The 23357-nt window shown below is 43.1% G+C and overlaps 1 protein-coding gene across 22 annotated transcripts in view; it reads right to left on the bottom strand.

Annotated features, from left to right (window-relative positions):
* The window catches only part of Slc26a3 (solute carrier family 26 member 3), a 41192-nt gene continuing 17835 nt past the window's right edge, over positions 1–23357 (bottom strand). For 21 of the 22 annotated variants that reach the window (XM_087551981.1, XM_087551982.1, XM_087551980.1 and 18 more), the window contains 15 exons: positions 23118–23270; positions 21804–21886; positions 17858–18005; positions 17649–17762; positions 17463–17540; positions 14197–14292; positions 12731–12837; positions 11294–11363; positions 11111–11203; positions 8810–8905; positions 7617–7850; positions 5124–5178; positions 2760–2902; positions 2584–2649; positions 1–450 (listed from right to left, as the gene is read on the bottom strand). In XM_087551981.1, coding sequence (XP_087408107.1) covers positions 427–450; positions 2584–2649; positions 2760–2902; positions 5124–5178; positions 7617–7850; positions 8810–8905; positions 11111–11203; positions 11294–11363; positions 12731–12837; positions 14197–14292; positions 17463–17540; positions 17649–17762; positions 17858–18005; positions 21804–21886; positions 23118–23270 — 1560 coding nt within the window. In that variant the 3' untranslated portion in view covers positions 1–426. 22 annotated transcript variants of the gene reach the window in all.

The following is a 23357-nucleotide window of genomic DNA, read 5'->3' as shown; positions in this document are numbered from 1 at the left end:
TTTCAGAAAACTAACAAATTTAATAAAATAGCACACACCCGTACAGCTTAATTGTTTAAAATAGAGATATATTAGCATGACCTGTATAAATTAGAGTCAAAGCAGTGGTGTAAATACACCATAAAACATTGAGCATGAAGATAATGACTTGGATAGGAATCTGTCAGTGCTACAAAAAATACATACAAACACAATACTTTTCTACCTTTGACAGTCTACAAGGTAGAAAATTAGTAATATGTACATAATTTCATAACTAGATATGTGAAAAATATACCATACTAGAACAATCTCGTTCCAAAGTTTGAAACATAATTCTGTCAAATAAAAATACCATTCATACAACGTATGAACTTAGCAATAGCTTCCTAGGTATAAAGTTGTTTTTGTTATGACAGAGGAGAATCCTTCCGAATTGTAGCTTGATTAGAATTTCGTTTCAACTGGTACCTGGAAGAAAGCAAAGTGATTGCTTTAGACAGTTCGTTAATCGCCTTTCAGGGATTCTTTCCTAGGACCTGGAGCTTGGCGGTTTTGCCTGCACATCTGTATATGAATCATGCTGGCACCTGTGGGGTTCGGAATAGGACATCGGATCCTCTAGGACTTGAGTTGCAGATTGTTGTGAGCTGCCAGGACAGTGTTGGGAATTGAACCCTGGTCTGTAACCAGTGCTCTTACTGAGCATCTTTTCAGCTTAAAGAATCGTAAGTGGCCTTCCATTACTGCAGATCCATGTGCTAACTTAATTTGTATGAGTTCCAAAGGCCTGTTTGTAGCTTAAGCAATGTAACGATGCACTATATTTCAGCCCTGTGGTTTCTTACATTCATTTTGAGTCACCCTTGTGAGTCAGCCAGACATCTTGTTTTTAGTATCCTTTTGCATTAATTTATTCATTCACTTATTTATGTGATGGGGAAAGAGGCATGCTGTGGTGTACACGTGGAGGTCAGAAGACAACTTGAAAGGGTTACTTCTCTTCTCCCACCATGTGGGTTCCAGCAATCAAACTTACATCACCAGGCTTGACAGCAAGCCGCCAAGCTGTCTCTCCACCTTCACATTCTCTTCTTAACCCCACAGCGGGAGGCCTACAACAACTGTTGTTTTTATTTTCCTCTAAGGAAATCCAGTAGCTGGTGCTAAATTTTTGTTTTTCCAATATGGGAAGCCACAGTATATATATCATGATACTTCCTCCATTCTGATGTCATAGCATTTAAACACTTCTTAGACCTTATCCCTTAGTACTTGGTGACAATTCTAGAGTTGAACTCTGTGTGTGTGTGTGTGTGTGTGTGTATCTGAATGGAGGTGGTATCAGTCTTGCTGTCCTTTCAGGTCTCTAACCAGTGCTCTTCCAATCCACCTTTGCTATTGAACCGCCCTTTGGTGCAAGGTTAACTGACTCTAGGCCTTGATTTTCATCTACTCTGAATTCCTGCTGGCTGTTATGCCTTTCCTCATTTAAGGGATACCACGGGCCACCTCCTATACTTGATGATAGTCATTAGCTTCTCCTCGAGCAGTCATTAACTAAAGGATAGACTGTATACTGCAGTGAGGTAGGACATAGGGTCTGTCTTCAGTTCCTAGTTCCAGTTCTGTCACTGCTACTCAGTGTGTGATCTTACACAAATTCATTAAGTTCTCTGAGCCTGATTAACCACATCCTGATTTGAAATAGAAGGTACTACCTTCATATGTCATCCTAAGGATTTAAAATAATTTAATGAACCTACCATGTTTGGGCCTTAAAAAAGAAATCACTTTCCCTATACTACAGACATCTCCTTAAAAGACTGATTGTTTTAGAAACGAATGTTCTGGAATGATTTGGAATTCTCCAGTTAAATAATTGGCAATCCATTCTAGAGAGAAAGGAAAGGAGCTTACCTTCCATGTCAAGCTAGCTTAGCCTCTGTTCTAGGGACTCTGTGCATCTGTATATCAGAGGGTGCCTGCTATTTCCCAGCCTCACTAATTAACCTGCTGGTGGACAAATGGACAAGATGGTTCCCCTGACTTGTGGGCTTACCAGAACGTTAGAATAAGACCATGTTTGAAAGTTCTATTTCAACTTTGAAAACTGAGTGAGTGAATGCTCAAGGGGACACTAATTCGTTATTTTCTACTTTCCTTTTTTCTCCTCTGAGCTTATGCTTCATCAAACTTTCCCATGAAATTAGGAAGCATTCCTTCAGTTCCCAAGGATGTGACACAGAGGCTCAAATAGGCACTGGTTTTTCTACAGATGATGGCAGAAAACTTACTACTTAAAATTGTGTTGTATGCACGTCTGCATATACATGCGTGCACAACATTGTGTGCATGTGATTTCTGGTCAACATCAATGAAAGTCGGCTCTTTCCTTCCTTCATGAGGAGTTTGGGGAGTGAGCTTTTGATGATCAGGTTTGGAAAGAAGCACCTTTACCTGATGAACTAGCTATCTCCAAGCATGTACGTGCATGTACACACACACACACACACACACACACACACACACACGCACACGCACACACGCACACACACACATTCTCCATGATGTTTAGAAGAAGATAAGTCTGAAGACTCATACCTGACATTCCCGATTACGTAATCCTCCATTTGTATTTATGGTAAAGTCAAATTTCCTTTCTTTTTCCTGAGAAGCAGAGTGGAAATAGTGATCAGGGCTCGATGTTCAAATTTAGAGGGAAAAACTTGAGTGTATATAATTGGCTACAACTGTGAATGTCATTAAAGCATCTGTACCTGGCTGGAATTGAACTTTGAAGTGCTGTAGTCCTTCTTCATCCAAATATGCAAAATAGCATCATGGATTGTTAAGAAAAATATTGAGTCTGTGACTTCGTCATCAAAGAATTCACACCGAGCAAGTTTGTCAATGAAATCATCTGGAGAAAAAGAAGACACTGTAGAATTTAGAAAAGACACGTGTTTCCTCATGAGACCGCTTATTTGAAAGCCTGTTTGTAGGTGTTTGGTTGACTGTTGGACACTTATGAACCTTTCACACGTTTAATGCCCTCATGTGGAAGAGAGGAGGTTCCTGAGAAAACCTCAAGTGGTTCCTAGAAGAAACCTGTTTAAGCAGGAGTCCCCTGAGTTTGCTTCCTTAATGACTGTGAGGCATGTGGCTATTATTAAAATCTTTCACTCTTCCTAATAGAAAACACTACTCTAGGCCTGTATGCAGTGTACTGCAGTGTCTGCTGTCAGATCTATTATTAACCAGGGACTTAACTGTAGCCCATTTTCTCAGGCTGCTGGGTTTCTAAATCATCTTAACTTCTTACATTACTTTTCCCATTGTCTTTGAGAAATCACACACAGGCAGGCACTGGCCAATATTTGTGTGCATAGATCATTCAACCAAATATGACCTTATGTCTACTATGTGCAAAGCTCTAGCTAAGGAATAGAAAGGAAAAGAACATTTATACATAACTACTACTGACAGGAAGAGTAAAACAGTGTGGGCAAGGAACAGCCTAGTTTTCCCCCTTTCCTTGTTTTCTTCATTTTAAATGTGACAGCAAGCACACAGTAGGTCCTCACATTGTCTTGGTAAGTTAGTGGACGTATAAGATATGGAAATTCTGACAGCAGGTGAAGACTGTTTCTTCCCAGGAAGAACTACAGAGTAGAAACATTTTATCGCTCTTGGACTTTAGAGAGAGAGGAAGAAAAAGAAGGGAAAGGGATGGGGGAGGGTGTGGAAGTTCACAGGGAGCTTTTCAACAGACAGGTGACCCAGAAAGAGCATGGGGGGCAGGGAGAAAAGTGACATGAGACTGAAAGACATATGGGGTGGCAGAGGGAGATGGGTACGAACATCTGCAGTTGTAGGGATGGAATGAGGTCCTCCAATAAATTACAGGTTACGGGGACCAGTGGAGCAGTTATAATAATAAGCAGGTAATTATATGCCCGGAAAGATGCCACTCTCCCTAAAATACTCTGTGTTGAAATGCTGTCAAGGTTGACTCCCATGCCTCAGAATGTTCCCACTCAGCTGTCACAGTCCTGGACTTAGTTTTCTATGATATATGGCTTTCCCGTGCAGCTAAGTTCCATAAAGTCAGGAACTTGTGTCCTTGCCTGAAATAGTGTTTGATGTGTAGAAGGTATTCGGTGAGTCTTCACTGAACTAAATGCATTTCCTAAGAACTTGACAAGAGACTGGGACTAAGAAGACAAGATCAGTACGGCCAGTGTACACATGGGTGTCAGCTATGAGTTGGGTTGGAGATAGAGTCTGGGGATTCATTAACCCATGGATACATTCGACACGACTATGGCGAGATTAGCTAGGAAGAGTTCATGGAATCGCTTTGGTAGATTTTAAGATTGAAGTGGGGGGGGGGGGGGCAGAGCTGAAAGCCATGCCTGGGAGAGCTGCCAGTAAAAGAAACTGTCACTATGAGCAGAAGGGGAGACAGCAAAAGAGCAGGCTCAGAAGTCAAGTAGGGAGAGTTTTAAGGCCAAGCACTCAAGTGAAGCCTCAGATAGACCTTAAGAGCAGGCCTTTAGTCCTGATAAATTGGCCATCACCCTTGGATACCTTTGGCAAGAAAGGCCTTACCAGCAGTGAGAAGCCAAGGCAAGGTTGTTAAGGCTGAAGAATGCTAGTGGAACAAGAGACTGCAAACAATGTTTCCAGCAAGTTTAGAGTGAAAAGCCGGTAACTCGCTCATTCTCTATAGCTATGAAATTAGGACCCAAACCATAAAATGAATTTAATCACTTGTTAACATAACAGCAAAATGTAAGCCTGTGGTTTCTATGGGGATTTTTTATGTGGCTCAACTAGAAATTCAGTTCCCTTCTTTGGGATCACGTGGCATACTTATTCTTTGGACGGACTGTCTAGATTGGCTGTGAGCCTGAGAAGATCGTCTGAATGTTAAAAACAGCTAACGGAACCTGGGCTGGGGCTGTCACATGAGGCCCTGGCTCCATCTCCAGCACTGACTGGAAAGAAAACATCGTTACACCTTTAACCAGGCAAGACGGCACATGCCTGTAATACCAGCGCTTGGCAGGCTGAGGCCAACCTGAGCTACACAGCAAGATACTGTCCTAAAATAATAAGCAAACAAACAATGAACTTACCATCGGTTCCCACAATATATACGTCCACCTTGATCCTAATAAACTCTTGTAAAATCTGTTAGAACAGAAGACACATTCACTTTAGGGTAGAGTTTTCGCTTGTTGCAAACAGACTACCACAGTAGCTTATGAGTGATTCTTTTCTGAAGCACTTGCTTATTTGAAACAGTTAATAAGAACACGCTAAAGCTAAAAACAAGACTATACCATAAAAATAGACCCCTGAAGGGGAACACCCCCATAATAAGTTAAATATTCTTGATAAAAGGATAAAAAACTATTCTGTCCCAAACTCACAAGATCACCCCTGATTATACTTCAACATGGCAGTATGTTGTGTGGAAATGGCTAGAACTTTCCCACTTTCTTGAAATATCCTATGTTTTTTCAAGACAGGGTTTCTTTGTGTAACAGGACCCTGGGTGTCTTGGAACTCACATTGTTAACCAGGCTGGTCTCCAGTGCACAGAGACTCACCTGCCTCTGTCTCCAGAGCACCAGGAATAAAGGTGTGCGCCACCCTGCCTGGCTAGAACTTTCTATCCATATAAGAACAACACACAGACTAGTCCGTGTGTTATCTATTGTTCCTGTTCGCAGCAGCCGGATGCATCCAGTACCAAGGAGGAAAGACTCGGGTTCCTGTTGTCTAGGCAAAAGTCAAACCTCCAGTGATGAGGTGAGGTGACAAACAGTAAGAAAGGTAGCTCTCAGTCATGACCAGGCACGAATAGGGCATGGAGACCATCATCACCATCAGAAAACACCTCTCCAGGCACTATCAGGGAACTGGGAATTTCTAAAAACTAGTCAGAGTCCATGCTCTTTCTTTTCTACTGCTAAAATGTGTGCATGGTTTTCTTTTTCTTGAGCTAAAATAAAAAACAAAAAAGAGAGAAGAAGCAAGCAGTTGTGTGATGTAAGTTGGAAAGCCAGGCATGGAGGCTCACATCCCTGGACTCTGGAAGCAGAGGCAGGAGGATTAGGAGCTCAAGGCTAGCCTAGGCTATACAAGTTCAGTACATCCTGTGCTTCATGAGACCCTGACTCCAAAAGAAAAGCAAGACAAAACAAAACCAGAAAAATCCCAAACAAACCCAGAAACAAACCTCCCACCAAAAAAACAAAACAAAAAACAAAAAAAAAACAAAACAAAAAAAAAACACCAAAAAAACTAAAAACCCCTCAAAACCCAAAAAACCAAAACCAAATAGAAAAAAAGTTTAAAAGAAAACTAAATTGGTTCTGTTTTTTTTTTTTTTTGTGTTCAGTTTATCCATACTCAATGGAGCTCAGCTCAGTTTTACTGAGACAGGTATCCATGAAAACCCAAGAGAAGCAGAGGGCAGGGTAGGAGTTCTTAAATTCCTGTTGAGTTTTTTTACTTCTGGTGTAAATTAGTTGTAGAAGTGAAAGGACACAATGAAAAGGCAGCAGCCACACTTCTCGTTTTAGACCTATTTTTAAGGCACGTGATGTCCACATACTTTCATGTGGCTATGTAGTGTAATTTAATACAACACACTTAATAGTCTAGTGCATTTCATCATCTGGGAGAAGATGATAAAAACATACGCCCACTGTCCTGCCTCATCCCAGACGTCCCAGGCCCCTTTGTTTTCAATGCCCATACTTTTCTGAGAATACCCATGATGCCCGGTTTGAAAAAGACGCGACTGTGTTGCGAGCCTGAGGCTTCTGCACACATTTTAAGTGTGGATTCAGCCACATTCTGATTTTGTGTGGTTCTATCCAACACTCCCCACCCCTGTCTGTGTCTCAGAAGCTTAACTGAGTCTAAAACTCTAAGAAGTCTGTATTGCCCAGGCTGGGGAGGTAGCTCAGCGGGTAAAGTGCTTGTCAGGTAAGTATGAGGATGTCTGCTTAATTCCCCAGAACCCATATAAAAAGTCAGGCTGGGTGGTAGCATGGGTCTCTAGCTCCAGCCTTGTGGCATATTTATGGTGTGTGTGTGTGTGTGTGTGTGTGTGTGTGTGTGTGTGTGTGTGTGTGTATGTCTCTCTTTGTGTGTGTATGTCTGTGTCTGTGTGTGTATGTCTCTCTTTGTGTGTGTATGTCTGTGTCTGTGTGTGTATGTCTGTGTGTGTCTGTGTGTGTCTGTGTGTGTCTGTGTCTGTGTGTGTGTGTCTGTGTGTGTCTGTGTGTGTGTGTGTGTGTGTGTGTGTGTGTGTGTGTTTGAGACACAGAGGTAGCTGACTCTCCATAGCTCATGGGCCCTAATCAATGAGCTCTAGGTTCATTGAGAGACCCAGTATCAAAACAAAGAAAGCATCAGAAGAAGATACTCAGTGTTGATATCTGGCTTGTGTGTGGGGGGGGGGGCTGTATGAGGTGTGCATGGTAGGGGTAGTGTTTATGTGCTGTGCATGTATGTATGATACACATTTGTGTGTGATGTGTGTGTTTTCTTCCATACATACAATTTGCCATTAGCAACTGATTCATTGATTCCACCAAGGAGACACAAATTACCGTTCTGAGGCCCCTCATTGAGGAGATGTCAAGGAAGGATACTGCTGAAAAATCGAGGATGAGGCTGTGGAGGCTGATTTTGGGGATGGTGATGTTGAGGGGGAGATCGGCGTTCCAGTCTATTTCAAAGGGCAGGTCCATGGTATTGATCGGCTGATCCAGTTCTTCTATCTGGTTGTTGTCCAATTCTTCATCAGAGTCTTTGAAGCCATCAGAGGTGCATATAAATCCTTTCTGCAAGAGAGAAGTGATAACAGATATCATGATTCTGACTGGGAAAATGTGCATTGTCATAGAGACGCAGGAGTTCCTGTAGCTTGGATTCAAACTTGAGTCAGCAACAGGATCTGAAGTGCTTTGCTTTGGATACTCTTCCCAGAACCAAAAAAAAAAAAAAAAAGTTAAAGTCGATCTTCAAAGATGCCATTCAAAATATGACACTAGGGCTAGCAAGATGGCTCAGCAGGTAAGGGGGCTTGCCACAAGGCCTTATGACCCAAGTTCACTCTCTGCAGCTCACATGGTAGAAAGAAGGAGAGAACCAACTCCTGAAAGTTGTACTTTGATCTCCACATGTATACACACATGTGCACATGCCCACACACACGTGAACAAACACATAAGTAAATTTTATAAATATGACATCAATTAACACATGGACTATCTTTATCTAGCATTTCATTTAAAGTAAGGGAACTGTACTGGCTGGTATTGTGTGTCAACTTGACACAAGCTGGAGTTACCACAGAGAAAGGAGCACCCCTAGAGGAAATGCCTCCATGAGACCCAGCTGTAAGGCATTTTCTCAATTAATGATCAGGGGCGGTGGGGGGGGAGGGAGAGCTCATTGTGAGTGGTGCCATCCCTGGGCTAGTGGTCCTGGGTTCTATAAGAAAGCAAACTGAGCAAGGCAGGGGAAGCAATCCAGTAAGCAGCATCCCTCCATGGCCTCTGCATCAGTTCCTGCCTCCAGATTCCTGCCCTGTGTGAGTTCCTGCCCTGACTTCCTTTGGTGATGAACAGCAACATAGAAGTGTAAGCTGAATAAACCTTTTCCTCCCCAACTTGCTTCTAGATCATGATGTTTTGTGCAGGAATAGAAACCCTGACTAAGACAGGAACCAAGGTTTTTGAATTAAGTTTTACTAAACGTTTTTATCCAAAACACATGGAAACGTGGGCAGGAAACTCACAGGTGTCACTTGTATCAGTCCTTGCTTCTGCAGTTTTCGGATTTTCTTCAAAGCTTTATTGCGCTTGCGTAGAATTCGAAGTGGGTTAAAGCCAACCTGAAAATCCAATAGCTATGTTAGAGGGGAGCTGAGCATCCAGATACTTACAGAATGTGATGATAATGACTAGCTGGGAGGGGCTGAGGGCTCAGGACACAGGAATATTAGAGATAAAACATTTAAAAACAATACCAGCAACAATTCTGAGTCGGGGTTTAGCCTGCATGCAATTACCAAAGTTTAAAGATATTCATAGAGTCCAATTTAACCACAAATGACCATCTATAAATGGATTTAAATTTTATTTGTATCTGTGTTTTGACCCACAAAAGCTCCTAAGGGGATTTGATTTTATTAATTTTCTTTTGTTCCATTTTTTAATTGGATAGTTTATGTATTTATATTTCAAATGTCATTCCCTTTCCTGGTTTCCCCCTCTTCCATTTTCCCTCCCCCTGCTTCTATGAGGATGCTCCCCCTCCCACCCACCCACTCCTACCTCAACACCCTGGCATTACCCTACATTGGAGAAATAAGCCTTCACAGGACTGAGGGCTTTTCCTTATATTGATGCCAGACAATTCCAGCTTCTGCTACATATACAACTGGAAGGATGGGTCACTCCATGTGTACTCTTTTTTTTTAAAGATTTATTTATTTATTATATATAAGTGCACTGTAGCTGTCTTCAGACACACCAGAAGAGGGCATCAGATCTCATTACAGATTGTTGTGGTTGCTGGGATTTGAACTCAGGACCTCTGGAAGAGCAGTTAGTGCTTTTAACCCTCTTAACCACTGAGCCATCTCTCCAGCCCCTTCTTCCCCCATGTGTACTCTTTGGTTGGTGGTTTAGTCCTTGGGAGCTCTGGGGGGGGGTGTCTAGTTGGTTGATATTGTTGTACTTCCTATGTTCTTCAGCTCCTTCAGTTCTTTCTCTAACTCCTCCACAGTCCCTGTGCTCAGTCTGATGGTTAACTGCAAGCATCTTAATCTGTTTCAATTAATTTTCTTTTTGACAGCTATAAATGACACCTAAGGATTTCTTAAATTCTAAAATTTTATTAAAATTTATGTGATTATAATTTTTGAAGTGTTTTTCAGTATAATTTTATAGTTCTGGTATTCAGTTTGGGGCTACTTAACAAATTAATTATTATAATCAGGCACAAAGTAAGCCAAAGGATGTGTCTTTACAATGGATGTCAAGTTTTGAGATGGGGTCTCACTCACTATGTAGGTCTGTCTGTTCTGGAACTCCCTCTCTAGACCAGGCTGCCCTCCTACTCACAGAGATCCTCCTGATTCTGCCTCTGCCTCCCAAGTGTTGGGATTAAAGGTAAGCTGTTCTTTCTTTCTTTCTTTCTTTCTTTCTTTCTTTCTTTCTTTCTTTCTTTCTTTCTTTCTTTCTTCCTTCCTTCCTTCCTTCCTTTCTTTCTTTCTTTTTTTCTTCCTTCCTTCCTTCCTTTCTTTCTTTCTTTCTTTCTTCCTTCCTTCCTTTCTCTCTTCCTTTCTTTCTTCCCTTCCTTTCTCTCCTTCCTCCCTTTCTCCCTTCCTTCCTTCCTTTCTTTCTCTCTTCCTTTCTTTCCTCTTCCTTTCTTTCTTCCCTTCCTTTCTCTCTTTCCTTCCTTTCTCCCTTCCTTCCTTCCTTCCTTCCTTCCTTTCTTTCTTTTTTCTTTCTTTTGTGTGTGTGTGTTTTAATATTTATTTATTTTATATATGACTGTCGCTGTCTTCAGACACACTGTAAGAGGGCATCAGATCCCATTACAGATGATTGTGAGCCACCACAACCATGTGGTTGCTGGGATTTGAGCTCAGCACCTCTGGAAGAGCAGCCAGAGCTCTTAACTAGAAGTCATCACTCCAGATCCTAGTTTTTGCTTCTTAACCTTCAATGATTGATCTTTGCCTTCTTTACCCCAATTCGGAAGCACTCATTGTCACTGATCCATTTATAGCTGCTATCCTGACTTTCTCTGGTGATGCAGTCAAACATTAAATAGTTTACTCTTGTTTCTGATGCTGCTACCCCCAAGAACATGTACTAAACCCAGTTAACTAAGGCCTGAGTAAATGTTTTTACTTTACAGCAGAATCTAACATATTAATGGATCCTTTTAAGATAGTTTTACCTACTCTAGGGCATGCAGGCTAAACATTGACACAGCTCAGATTCAACATCCAAGAAGTCAGTGACCTTCATGCTAAAGAAGAAACATTTCATTCCCAGACACTCAATTTTTTTTTTCTGAACCTTACAGCGTCAATAAGTTTCTGCTTAAAGAAACCAATGTTTGCGAAGTAGATTGGAGACGGACATCTGAAAATTTTCACTCCTTCTGGCTCATAAACCTATAAGACAGAGAAGATGGAAAGATGAGTCTCGCTGCCTTCCTCTGACACTACTTTAGCAAGTCAAAGACAACAATAGGTCTTTCTTACGTCAGCATAATTTTTTTTATTCTTGTAGATGTTGCTCCTTCCAACATTAGCCAGTGTGCTGCATTTTGGGCTGTGGGGGAGAAAACACTGCCCAGTCAGGAAATCATTCTCGAATTTGTTAAGCCCAGCACTGATCCGCCCCCACCCCCCGCCCCTCGCTTACAAAACCTGGCTTGCTTTTCAAAGTTGAAAGGTGGGGGAGTCATCATCTCATTAGAGGATATGAAGGGCAAACACCTTATCTCTGTGTCACAGGGCTTTGTACACAGTGACTCCTCCTTACTACACCACAGCCTTGTACAGGTAACCGATAAGGCCATAGCAGTTGAATGCTAAATATAACTGTCATTTGCTAAGGTACGGTCCAAATGTACTCAGACAAGGACGTGGGTTAAAAATAACTTGCCCATGTGACCTTCAGTCTCTGTATCTGATGGATCTTGACTAAGGACTCCAACTCAGTAAGAACCCAAGGTATGAAAGAGGGACAGAATAAGAACCGTTTCTACACCAGTACGTTCCATTAGTCAAAGAATAACCTTAACTGTGGTAGCAACCTCCATTGTAGAACCCCTGAATTCCCATTTCTCTTGCAACCACACCATGTATGCCAGCTGGGCTGAGTGACCACATGGTGGTGATATTACCTGACAAATACTTGAAAATCACAAAGGTACTTGAACTGGATGGCTTTAAGAATCAAGAACTACAAGATTTTAAAGAAATTTTTAACCTGGGGTCTTTGAGAAGTTCATAAGTTCAGCACTCTCTGCTGAAGAGGAAGAGGGAGCCCCCCTCCCCACCAACTACCTTAAAAGTCCATCTTCTAGGTAACTCATTCTCCTGTGTAAGGAGTCTAAGGTAAGGACATTAAGCCTGCTTAGGATAGAATCACATCTTGGTCATTGGTGAGCAAAGTAGACTTAGAGATGTTTGCTTTGCCTTTGAACCTGTATCACAGCAGAAGGCAGACCAGCAGCAGGTATCTTCCTTAGACTGGATTGTAATGGTGGAGCATTCTGTTGTCCTTCAAGCCTTTAGATGGGGTGACTTTGAGGGATGGTACATTCACTGGCCAGTCTTTTAAAAACATTTCTTTTGGATTTACTTATGTTTATGTATGTGTATGAGTGTTTCACCCGCATGAATATATGTGTGCTACACACATACCTGTTGCCCAAGGAGGTTAGAAGCTGGCATTGGTTCACCTGGAACTAGAGTTGCACAAGGGCGCTGGGAATCGAACCTAGGTCCACTGCTAGAGTAACAAGTACTCTTCACCACTGAGCCATCCCTCTACCTCATGGTCTTGATAGGTACACTTGCTATCAAACACACTTCTTTTTTCATAGCCACTGGCATTTGTTTCTCTCTTCTAATTGAAAGTTGAAGTCTGCGACGTTGTGTTTGTGTGCAGAGCGCACGGTGAACACTTACAATTGGGTCCTGAACACAATAGTTAGGAGCTGAAATGCCACACTTGCTGCCAGGCCTAATCCGAGCCCAAGGACGATGGCAAAGATGAAGGTCATGATCCAGATTAACTGTAAGAAGAGAAAACAGCAATGTACCAGAGTTTAAGGAAGTACAATGTAGGTTCAGAGCTAGAGAAAGCATGAATGTCTAGGGCCAAAGGCAGAGGTTGGAAGTTGTTATCTTGGGCGAGGGAACAAAGTACCTACAAAGACATGTCTCAAAAGGTCATTTCATTTCTGCTGGCTCCGTGCTGGGCCACAGAAACTCAAGCAAATAGGACTTGGATACAGCAATGGTAGAACACTGGCCTACATGGTAGACTCTTGGTTCAAACCTCAACGCAGCACTTCAAGGAAAACAAACAAGCAAGCAAAACCCAGCAGATTGACTGGGATAGCCTGTACTAATATTAGCTCTGTAGTATTGATTTAGTTAGTGAGCACCATCTTTATAAAACCTTGAGCATGCTAAAAGTGGGTTTAAAGAGTCACACACAGTGATGTATCAGGAACATGAGCTGGCTGAAGGCAGATGACTGCTTTATGCTCTTGTGTGCCACAGGGTATGCCAACAGGAGATTTTATACTCAGACTTTGACCCTAATTATAAAGTCTGCTTTGCAGGCAGGTTAAGAGCAAGTAGGTGCTTTCACAAAGGAACAGGTGTTTCCAGAAGGAATGTTCAGAATTTACACCCTCTGCTGGTTCTCTGGAAACGAACACAATATTTAACAAAGAGCAGAAACCACATATACCCCCAAATTCAGAGCACTTCTGTGGTATTCAGCATAACCTACAAGGTCTATAACGACTGATGGAAGGAAGGCCTCTGTTTTTCGCAACACTTTCTGCTTTCAAGAACCCATTTATTTATGTATTTATGTTTATTTTTCATGCTTGTATGTGCTTATGTATGGGTAGGTGTGTGTGTGTGTGTGTGTGTGTGTGTGTGTGTGCGCACATGCATGTGCACACCTGTCTATCAGGCTGCCAATGGACACCAGAAGAGCGTAATTCCCTAAGTCTGAGGTACCGAAGGTTGTGAACCACCCAACATGGGTGCTGGGAACTGAACTCAGTGCTCTTAACCACTGAGCCATCTCTATCTAGCCTTTTTTACTATTTTGGAAATAGGAGCTCATTATAAACTCAGCTGATTATAAAGTTCAGCTCAGGCTGATCTCAAACTCCTCTTGCCTCAGTCTCCAGAGTGCTGAGACCATGGGCATGTGCCCCTATCGCTCTTAACTGAAACTTCCAGGTAATGATCGGCAGCTTATATAATGTCAAGACAGGAAATAAACTTAAGGTTATTGCAAGCAGAGAAGTAGAAGCGAGATTTCACAGCCATCACAATATACGTCTCGCATCAGCGTTAAACAACCGTTCTGATTTTTCATTTCCTCGAAGATGATGGTGTCTACTTACACAATCGTATTTATCCTTTTTCCACAGCCTGCCTATCTCGGCAAACTGCATCAGCATTCCCTTCAAGTTTCCAAGCGCCAGAGCTGCCAGGACAGACTGTGGAAGACAAACAACAGATGTACTTAAGTTAATCAAAGAAGACAAATGGAAGCAAAGGTGAAGGCCACAGATAAGTCCTTTAGCGGGCCTCAACGCGTATCAAAGGACGCACCCTTTTCCTGTGTGCAATGCCCGATAGGCCAGGGTTGGGATGGATGTGTTTTCCTGCAGGAGGCTATTCTATCCCAGCAGCTCTCTGTGCCTGTGCCGTGGATGAGCTGATAACACTTATGGTAGTCTATATCCTGGGATAAAGAGAGGCATATCTTAAGACTTACGTGTAAGTCCTCGAACAAGTTGTCCCCAAGTAAAGCTAGTTCAACCTGTCCATTTAAACAAAGGCATGGGGGTTGCCCTTTGCAAAAAAAAAAAAAAAATCTTGGAGCCCTTGAGGTCTTAAATCAGTCCCAGGGCTTTGCTGATGATGACTGCCGAGCTGTTTTCTTAGGGATCAGATCAAGGAATTGATTAGCGAAGGCCCAAGGCAGGCTCTGAGAGCATTCAGTCTATATCCGCTCTGTTCCTGGGGCACGCTATGGTAAATCTGTATGGGAAGGGCTTAACAGTTGGCCACTGAATGAGTAGATGAGCCAGGGAATTGTATTTCCCAATCTAGGAGTGATCACCCACAGCACGGCCTCTTAAAAACGTCCCCACACTGGCACAGTGGGGTGGTGGATCCTAACCTTCTGGCATGTTTGCTCGCCATTTCTGGTGTTTCCCATGCTGCAGTTAGTCTTATGAAAGCTGTTCCAGTGAACAGAAAACAGGCGAAATAGTGACATACACCCACGATCATATGGGTCAAGAACAATGGCAAGACCCTTTCTTACCTACACGTCAACTGGTTCCGTCCACTCTGAGCGCAGTGTGTGATTTATGTGCTGAAGACTTCCATACCAAGAAAGCATGGCAACCAAAGGCAACCAAAGAGGGATCTCATTTTCATGTCTTGAACACTGTTTAACTGACCCAGATATTTTTTAATCTTTATAGTTAACTTTTTTATATTAATATCTACTTGGTTGGTGTGATTCACTGTGAGAGTAGAGGTTGCCATTTAAGAGAAACATGGTCTTAAGTCACGTTAAAATGGGGGCTGGAGATATGCCTCAGTGGTTAAGAGGCTCTTCCAGAGGACCTGGGTTCGATTTCCAGCACCTACAGAGTGGCTCACTACCATCTCCAGGGGGATCTGATGCCTTCTTCTGACCTCCACAGGCATTGCATGTGGTACACAGACATACGCAGGCAAAACTACCCATCCACGTAAAATAAAAAGTAAAAAAATAAAGAGACAATGAATGTACAAATGAATGCCATGTAAAAAAGGAATAGAATAGAACAGAATAGAATAGAATAGAACAGAATAGAAAAACAGAATAAAATTGGTAATGTACCTAAAAGTACTTTTCTATTGTCAATGTCTTAGTTTTGTTACTGTACTGAGATACAGGTTGTTACCTCTGAGGTAGCTGGGGAAGGTATTCAGAGCTGTACAATAGGCTACTACGCCACATATGAGTTTAGAAAATACTAAGCTGTCTGGCTAGAGACGCTGTACTTTTTCTTTTTTCTTTTCTTTTTTTTTTCGGGGCTGGGGACCGAACCCAGGACCTTGCGCTTCCTAGGTAAGTGCTCTACCTCTGAGCCAAATCCCAACCCCGACACTGTACTTTTATTAGGCATTTTCCCCCAGCATTATTCTGCGGGGAAAACAATCTGTAGCAATTTTACAATGAAACACATATGCAGCAGGATACACACAGAGCACAGAGAAACCATAGGCAAGGTGTGTGTGGGGGAGGGTGTGGGTGTGATTTTAGAATCTGTGGACACTTGGGAAACTTCAAATACTCAGTACTCGCTGACTGTTACTGACTGTTTTGATGTCTTAGGATGAAAAGAAGCAGAGTTATGACTCAGGCAACATGAAGACATCCCACTTTTGTAGAGGGCTTACCCCTTGATTCTCTATAGAGGTCACTTTGATTAGCAATCAAGAGAGAGAGAGAGAGAAAGAGAGAGAGAGAGAGAGGGAGGGAGGAGTGACAGTGGTTAAACTATACACTTAATTTTTTTCTTTAGTGGTGATATGCTGACCTCTGTCATGGCATTTGTTTTGAAGCTAAGGATTCTGGGGTGTGGAAGACATGGTTTTGGCAGCTAGTGCTCCGTGATACTTGGAGACACAGTCAGCCAATTATGGTTCTTAGAAGTGACCACACCAGGAGTCCTCCTCCCACCTCAGAGTGAGTACACATGTCAACTATCAATCAACATGGAAGAAGGACCCAGATCGCAAATGATAGATAGTGGTGGGCTGGATCATATCTCTATGTCCCTTGCAGTCAGAAGTATAATGGGATGTTCGGATAATATTAATTATCAATGCAATTAAGTAATCCATGTGCCTTACATCATTTATCGTCACAGCTACTCTGTATGGCTAGTACTTCTTCCTTCCTGTTTTATGTGTGGAGGATTTAAGGTTCGGAGAGGTTGAAGCATTGATGTCAAGTCACACAGATAAAATCGGTAGAGACAGTGGTAGGGCTCCTGACCCATTCGTGTACTGCTTTGAAGTCCTATGAGTACCCTAGAGAGCGAAGTTCTTGTCTTTACTATCGTGTGCCTTTATAGAGGCTCAGTGATTTCCAGGACACTGGGACTGTTTACAATTATTAAAGGAAACCCAAACAGTTACAGACAGGGAGCTCGAGGGCAAGAGTTCTGTATCTGGCTGTTTACTCCCCTCCTACAAGCCGACAGTGTTGGTTTTGGAATCAAACCAAACTCCTTGGAGCTCAGGGCGTGCTCCCAAGAACAGGTGTGGCGCTGGTAGCACCACTCTCTGCGTTAGATAGAGGCTTGATGACCTAACCCTTTAAGAAAATCCTCACTTCGGTCAATCTAGGTTGAAGCTACAATGCCAGGGCCCCTCCCTGCTTGAGCATTAATTATGTAGAGTAGATAAAGCAGTTCAGGCATCTACATTCCTGACATTCATAAAAGGCTGCCAGGAGAGGGGAAATCTTGGTCCATACAATATTGACTAAGGAGGGTATCTGAAAGCTTGTCGAGAACTCATTTTCCCCAGCCTTCGGAACTTGAGAGATTTAACGCCGCGAGAAGAGAGATGCTATCCCCTTGGGGAAGATGATTACCTTTTGTAGAGGCTGCAGGAGAAATCCGATGGCAACTATGACTATCAGCACAATGACAGCCGAGAGAAGCCCCGCGACCTGCAAGAAGGAAACAATTCCTATGATGGCTGGTGCTTTCGGCCTGGCTCGGGCTCCTCAGTCGTCAGCACTGTGCTGGCCTTGCGGCAGAGACGCTCGAATACCTACCTGTGTTTTGCCTCCCGTGCTCTCCTGAACCCCTGATCTGGAAAGGGCTGTGCTCCCTGCAAATCCTTTGAAAGCTCCAGTGAATATGTTGCTCACCCCCAAGGCAATTAACTCCTGCGGGAGACAAGGGAGGAAGCTGTGCCTGAAAAGGTCTCTTTCAGAAGAAGATTATGTGCGCGGAATACCTAATTCGGCCCAGTTAGGCTTACCTGGTTGCCATCAATGGGATAATCGTATTTGAGGGAATACACGCTAGCAACTGAAAAGGCCACGGCAAAGCCGACAATCGCGATGCCAAAGCAGTCTCCTATGGTGTCTTGGAAAACTTCCACACTGGGGGTAATAGGGGGTTGAAACCTGAAATTGAAAGCAAGCAAAGCTATATGCCACCAACTTGTTCACAAACTTAGGATTATTATTTTATTATTAGGCAACTGAATGAATGAATACGGACTGGGCTGGATTGTGTCCTTTTTTTTATTTTTTTAAGTATGGCCTAAGAACTTGATTCTATTGGCGATTCCCCTCTTACTGTCATGAAGTAATGCCGCCTGTATCAATAACCGTTATAATACACCCTGGCTGGAGTGGTAAGATAGAGTCGATCTTGCCAGCCCACCGGAAGTGTCATGTGTATTCATATAACCCTTCAGGCAAGCATCTTAGGTTCCAGCCATTGTCATGATGGGTTTCACAGCTTTTACTCTCAGTGCCCTCAATAATTATCCATGACGGAAGGCTCTCGGAGCAAATACAACTCTGGAATAAGAAAGTAAAATCTTCTTCTCATTGACAACTAACTTTTCATTGAAAACACTGATAAGCAGGCTTTGGGCTTTGCCCTGTGCTCTGAAGAACTGCTAGGGTCAACCACGACCAGAGGAGAGCAGGTTTTAGCATAGGTGATAAGGGTTTCAGAGATAGTGTGCCTCACAGGGGATACTTCGACATTTATGCTTATAAGCTCAAGCAGTAAGGATATTTGCTAGTTGTATTATAAAAGCTGTCTGTCTCAAACAGCGTCAAGCGACTAAATGTTCAGATCCCGTCAGCATCCGCTTCAGACCTGTTGCTTACTGGAAGTGCGCAATTGGATCCAGTCAACTGTGTCTGAATTGTTGTTTTATCTTTTATGTCTTTGATAATAAATACCCAGCTGTGGTTTTGGAAAATGTACTTATTAGTCCATGCAAACTAGAAAGGCAGATTGCAAGTTCGTTTTCAAAAAATGAACCTAATAGCAGAGATACAATTAAAGATTGTATTTTATATCAAAACAACTAGGCACCTATTGTTAGGATAATTTTGCTTTTGTTTTGTCTTCTGAGCATTATAATGTGGTATGACAGAGTTAACTGGCCAAAGACTTCGTTCTTTCCCTGAGCCTGACTTCTCACTTGTCAAATGAGACAATAATACTGTTCTCTTGTCTTCGTAATTATATGGGAAGGCCAGCTAGAATAGTGAGTGTGAACACTGTACATCATGAAATACAGCATGCCTGCTGATTAAGCCTGTGCGATGCCCCTGGAATCTGACACAGCCTCTCTGTATTGTTCCTTCCCTTGGGTCATGTTATTTACACAGATTTAATGTGCGCATGTCATTCCATAACAGTACCTTCCAGTGTGCTATATGCACTAGTAGCAAACTAGCAAGAATTAATAATCATTACCCTGAGTAATAAGTCTATTTGCAGACAACAAACATTTAAAATGCTCACTTGATCACTTAGGGAAAAAATGGAATGATTTAAGACACAGCACATGCCTTGTATCTCCTTTAGGTGCTAAGCCAGCAAGTGGTGATGTTTGGGTTTGAAATAGAAGCTGGGCACATAACATGCCACATACGTAGACTCATGTACCGCTTCTGGGATCTTTACCAGTTTTCGCTCCTCCCCTATATAACCAAGTGCGTGGAGGTGCAGTTTAGTGAACTTGCCCAAGGACAGGAGCGGATTCTGAAGTCAAGCAACTTCAGATGCTCAGGAGCTGGGGCACCGAGTACTGTACTTGGCCATGCTGCCTCTCTGGGGAACTCATGGTTAATAAACGAGCTATACCCTTCCCCGCCCCACACACCTGGTGGGGTTAGAGCGTGGATGTTTGATATGTTTACTAAACAAGGATTATCCCTCAGTGATCTGAGGTTTATCATTTATTTTCAAAACCTTTTTCCTCTGACAAGATTCTCTTTGATGTCTGCATTTGTTTACATTTCTTGGGGTTTCTGTCTCTAAGACACTGAAGTGACGTACAGTCAATCCCTTGAAAATTGCAGGCGAGAAAGAAGAAAACCAGAGATAGCCTTTCCCAGCCTCGTTCCTCACAGCTTCTTAAAACTGAAAATTGACTGTTTTGATTAAGTGGAACACATGAAGATATACACACATATGTGTATATTTATATAAATATGTGTGGCTTTAAAAGCCACACATATATTAGCTCTTAAAGAATTCAGCTATATTAAGAGAGATGCAGATATAGTGGCTATGTTTATATAATTTCTCTAAGTATCAAATACGTGTTAAGCCTAGAGAAAGGAAAATCGTCTTTTATTTATTTTAAGAGGAAAGCAGCTTTTCTTGGGAAGGACGTTGAAGCCACCAGTGCTCTCTGTGGTTAGAGGTGGGACAGAGAACACAGCATGAAGCAAGGCTCTCATCTTAGCTGGCCAAACACACGGAATAAGCATTCAGATTCGGCACCCAGCCCTCTAGCTTTGCTCTGAGTGTGATCTGGAGAGAGGGAGAGTGTGCTGTCTGGACTCCTCAGCTGCTGTGCCTTCTGTGTGTCTCTTGGATGTTTGGAACGTGGCTCTGGTGACCTCAAATGAAGCACTGCATGTTGTTTATGGTTATTTACTGATCAGGAAATCTGGTTTCAGAGGGTGTCTCTTTATAAGAAAGAAATAATTTTTTTTTAATTTTTACTATTTTCCTAATTTTCATTTATTTTTTAAAGGTGTGTGTGTGTGTGTGTGTGTGTATGAGTGTGTGAGTGTGTGTGGTGTGTGGTGTGTGTGGTGTGTGTGTGTGTGAGTGTGTGAGTGTGTGGTGTGTGGTGTGTGGTGTGTGTGTGTGAGTGCATGTGTGTGTGAGTGTGGTATGTGTGTGTGTGAGTCTGTGGTGTGTGTGTGTGTGAGTGTGTATGGTATGTGAGTGTGTGGTGTGTGTGTGGTGTGTGGTGTATGTGTGTATGAGTGTGTGGTGTGGTGTGTGTGTGTGTGTAAATGCGTGTGAATGTGTGGTGTGTGGTGTGTGTGTGGTGTGTGTGTGAGTGTGTGAGTGTGTGAGTGTGTGTGGTGTGTGGTGTGTGTGTGTGAGTGTGTATGGTGTGTGAGTGTGTGGTGTGTGTGTGAGTGTGTGAGTGTGTGTGGTGTGTGTGGTGTGTGGTGTGTGGGTGTGAGTGTGTGAGTGTGTGTGGTGTGTGAGTGTGTGGTGTGTGTGTGAGTGTGTGGTGTGTGTGGTGTGTGTGGTGTGTGGTGTGTGGGTATGAGTGTGTGAGTGTGTGTGGTGTGTGAGTGTGTGGTGAGTGTGTGGTGAGTGTGTGAGTGTGTGGTGTGTGTGGTGTGTGGTGTGTGGGTATGAGTGTGTGAGTGTGTGTGGTGTGTGAGTGTGTGGTGAGTGTGTGAGTGTGTGTGGTGTGTGTGGTGTGTGGTGTGTGTGTGTGAGTGTGTGAATGTGTGTGGTGTGTGTGTGTGAGTGTGTGGTGTGTGTGTGAGTGTGTGAGTGTGTGTGGTGTGTGGTGTGTGTGTGTGTGTGTGTGTGTGTGTGAGTGTGTGAGTGTGTGAATCTGAATGCAGGTGTCGTTGAGGTCATAGGAGGAAGTCACCCTGGGAGTGGAATTATAGGTGGTTGTGAGCTGTCATGTGGGTGTTGAGAACTGAATTCAGTTCTCTGCAAAGGCAGCAGAGATTTTCACTGCTGAGCCTTCTCTCCAGTCCCAGTTTTCACTGTTTGGAGTCCTCGGTTGCCTGCTTTGTGAGTTTTTCTATAACGAGACTCTAAGTGCCAGGGGTTCAGGCACTCTTTATGATTGCTTGCTCAAGAGAGAGAGTGCAAGGATTTTTCAAGGGGCTTGTGTGGTTCTGGTAACCACAGGCACTTCTTCCCTGAGTGCTCAAAGATGCCAGCATTGACGATATACTTACCCAAGACTCATGTTCCCAACCACGGCCACGCCAAACCTCTGTTCAAAGTTACAGCCATAGGATATGCCTGTTGCAATTACAGTCTGCAGAATTCCAAATTGCCCAGATTAGAATGTGAGGTGCAACTAAGAATGATATAAAACCAAAAACAAAACAAACAAAATAATAATAGCAACAACAACAAAAAAATCCAAACCATTGCCCCAAGCCCAAACCCACTAGCTGCCAAACCTAGCTATCTGAATTTGATCCCTGAGAGCCATTCAGTGGAAGGAGAGAATCAATTCCTGAAAGCTTTTGTCACAATCCCAAATAAATAGATAAATGTAATGAAAAGGTAAAGAATAGCCCAACTTGAGACCCATCCCATGAGCAAGCTCCAATCCCTGATACTCTTAATGATGCTCTGCTATGCTTGCAGACAGGAGCCTTGCCTCACTGCCCTCTGAGAGGCTCCACCCAGCAGCTGACTGAAAGAGATGCAGAGACCCACAGACAAACATTAAATGGAGCTTGGGGACTCTTATGGAAGAGTTGGAGGAAGCATCGAGGGCCCTGAAGGGGCTAGAGACTCCACAGGAAGAACAACAAAGTCAACTAAGAGCTCTCAGAGACTGAGCCACCAATCAAAAGCATACACAGGCTGAACAGAGGCACATGGGTAGCTCAGTCTCCATGTGGGTCTGACAATCAGAGTGAGGGCTGTCTCTAAAGCTATTGCCTGTCTGTGGAATCCGTTCCCCACTGGGTTGCCTTGTCTGGCCTCAGGGAGAGAGGATGTGCCTAATCCTACAGAGACTTGATCCACCCTGAGGGGGAGGAAGGATACATAGGGAGCTTCCACCCTCTCAGAAGAGAAGGGGATGTGGGATAAGGACTCTGTGAGGAGGAATGGGGCAGGACAGCAATTGGGATGTAAAAACCAATCAATTAATTAATGGGAAAAAGGTAAAAACCAATAATAACTACTACCCTAGACCTACTTACATTTTAAGAAGCCCCAGGACAATTCTGGTTTGCACAAGCATCACAGCTCAAGTTTAAAGGGTCTCTCTCTCTCTCTCTCTCTCTCTCTCGTTCTTTTGTTTTGTTTTTTTAATATAGCTTGGCCGTGAAGGTCTTGCTATTCCCACCTCTGAAAGAATAAACCCAGATAGCAGGGAAAGTAAATCCCGATGAAGGGAAGAACCCATACTAAATGTTAAACTCAGAAACTGGAGCTAGTGCTCGCCTCACAGCAACCTGGCGTACGGACGACCTTCTCTCCTTGAAACCCTAGATTATGAGTGAAATTCTTCTGATGACAATCGTTACCATGATGAGTTCGATGGGGATGGGCACCGGAAGCTTGCTCCTGTAGCGCTGGTTGATTTCCTTGACGACAAACACGACCACGAGGATAATCACAGATGTCACCAGGTCTGCGATGTTCGTCTTCTGAATTTGTGAGAAGACTGACTCCAGGACCTACCATCAGAAACACAGGGGCCCCAAAGTACAACGTGAATTTGTAATTCAGACGCACTTCTCTCCAAACAGATTAAAACGGGCAAA

Source organism: Rattus norvegicus, chromosome 6 (assembly GCF_021556685.1).
Source record: "Rattus norvegicus strain SHRSP/BbbUtx chromosome 6, alternate assembly SHRSP_T2T, whole genome shotgun sequence".
Taxonomy (NCBI): Eukaryota; Metazoa; Chordata; class Mammalia; order Rodentia; family Muridae; genus Rattus; species Rattus norvegicus.
The sequence above is the reverse complement of the archived record's forward strand: the minus strand, read 5'-3'. Positions and strand labels throughout refer to the sequence as shown.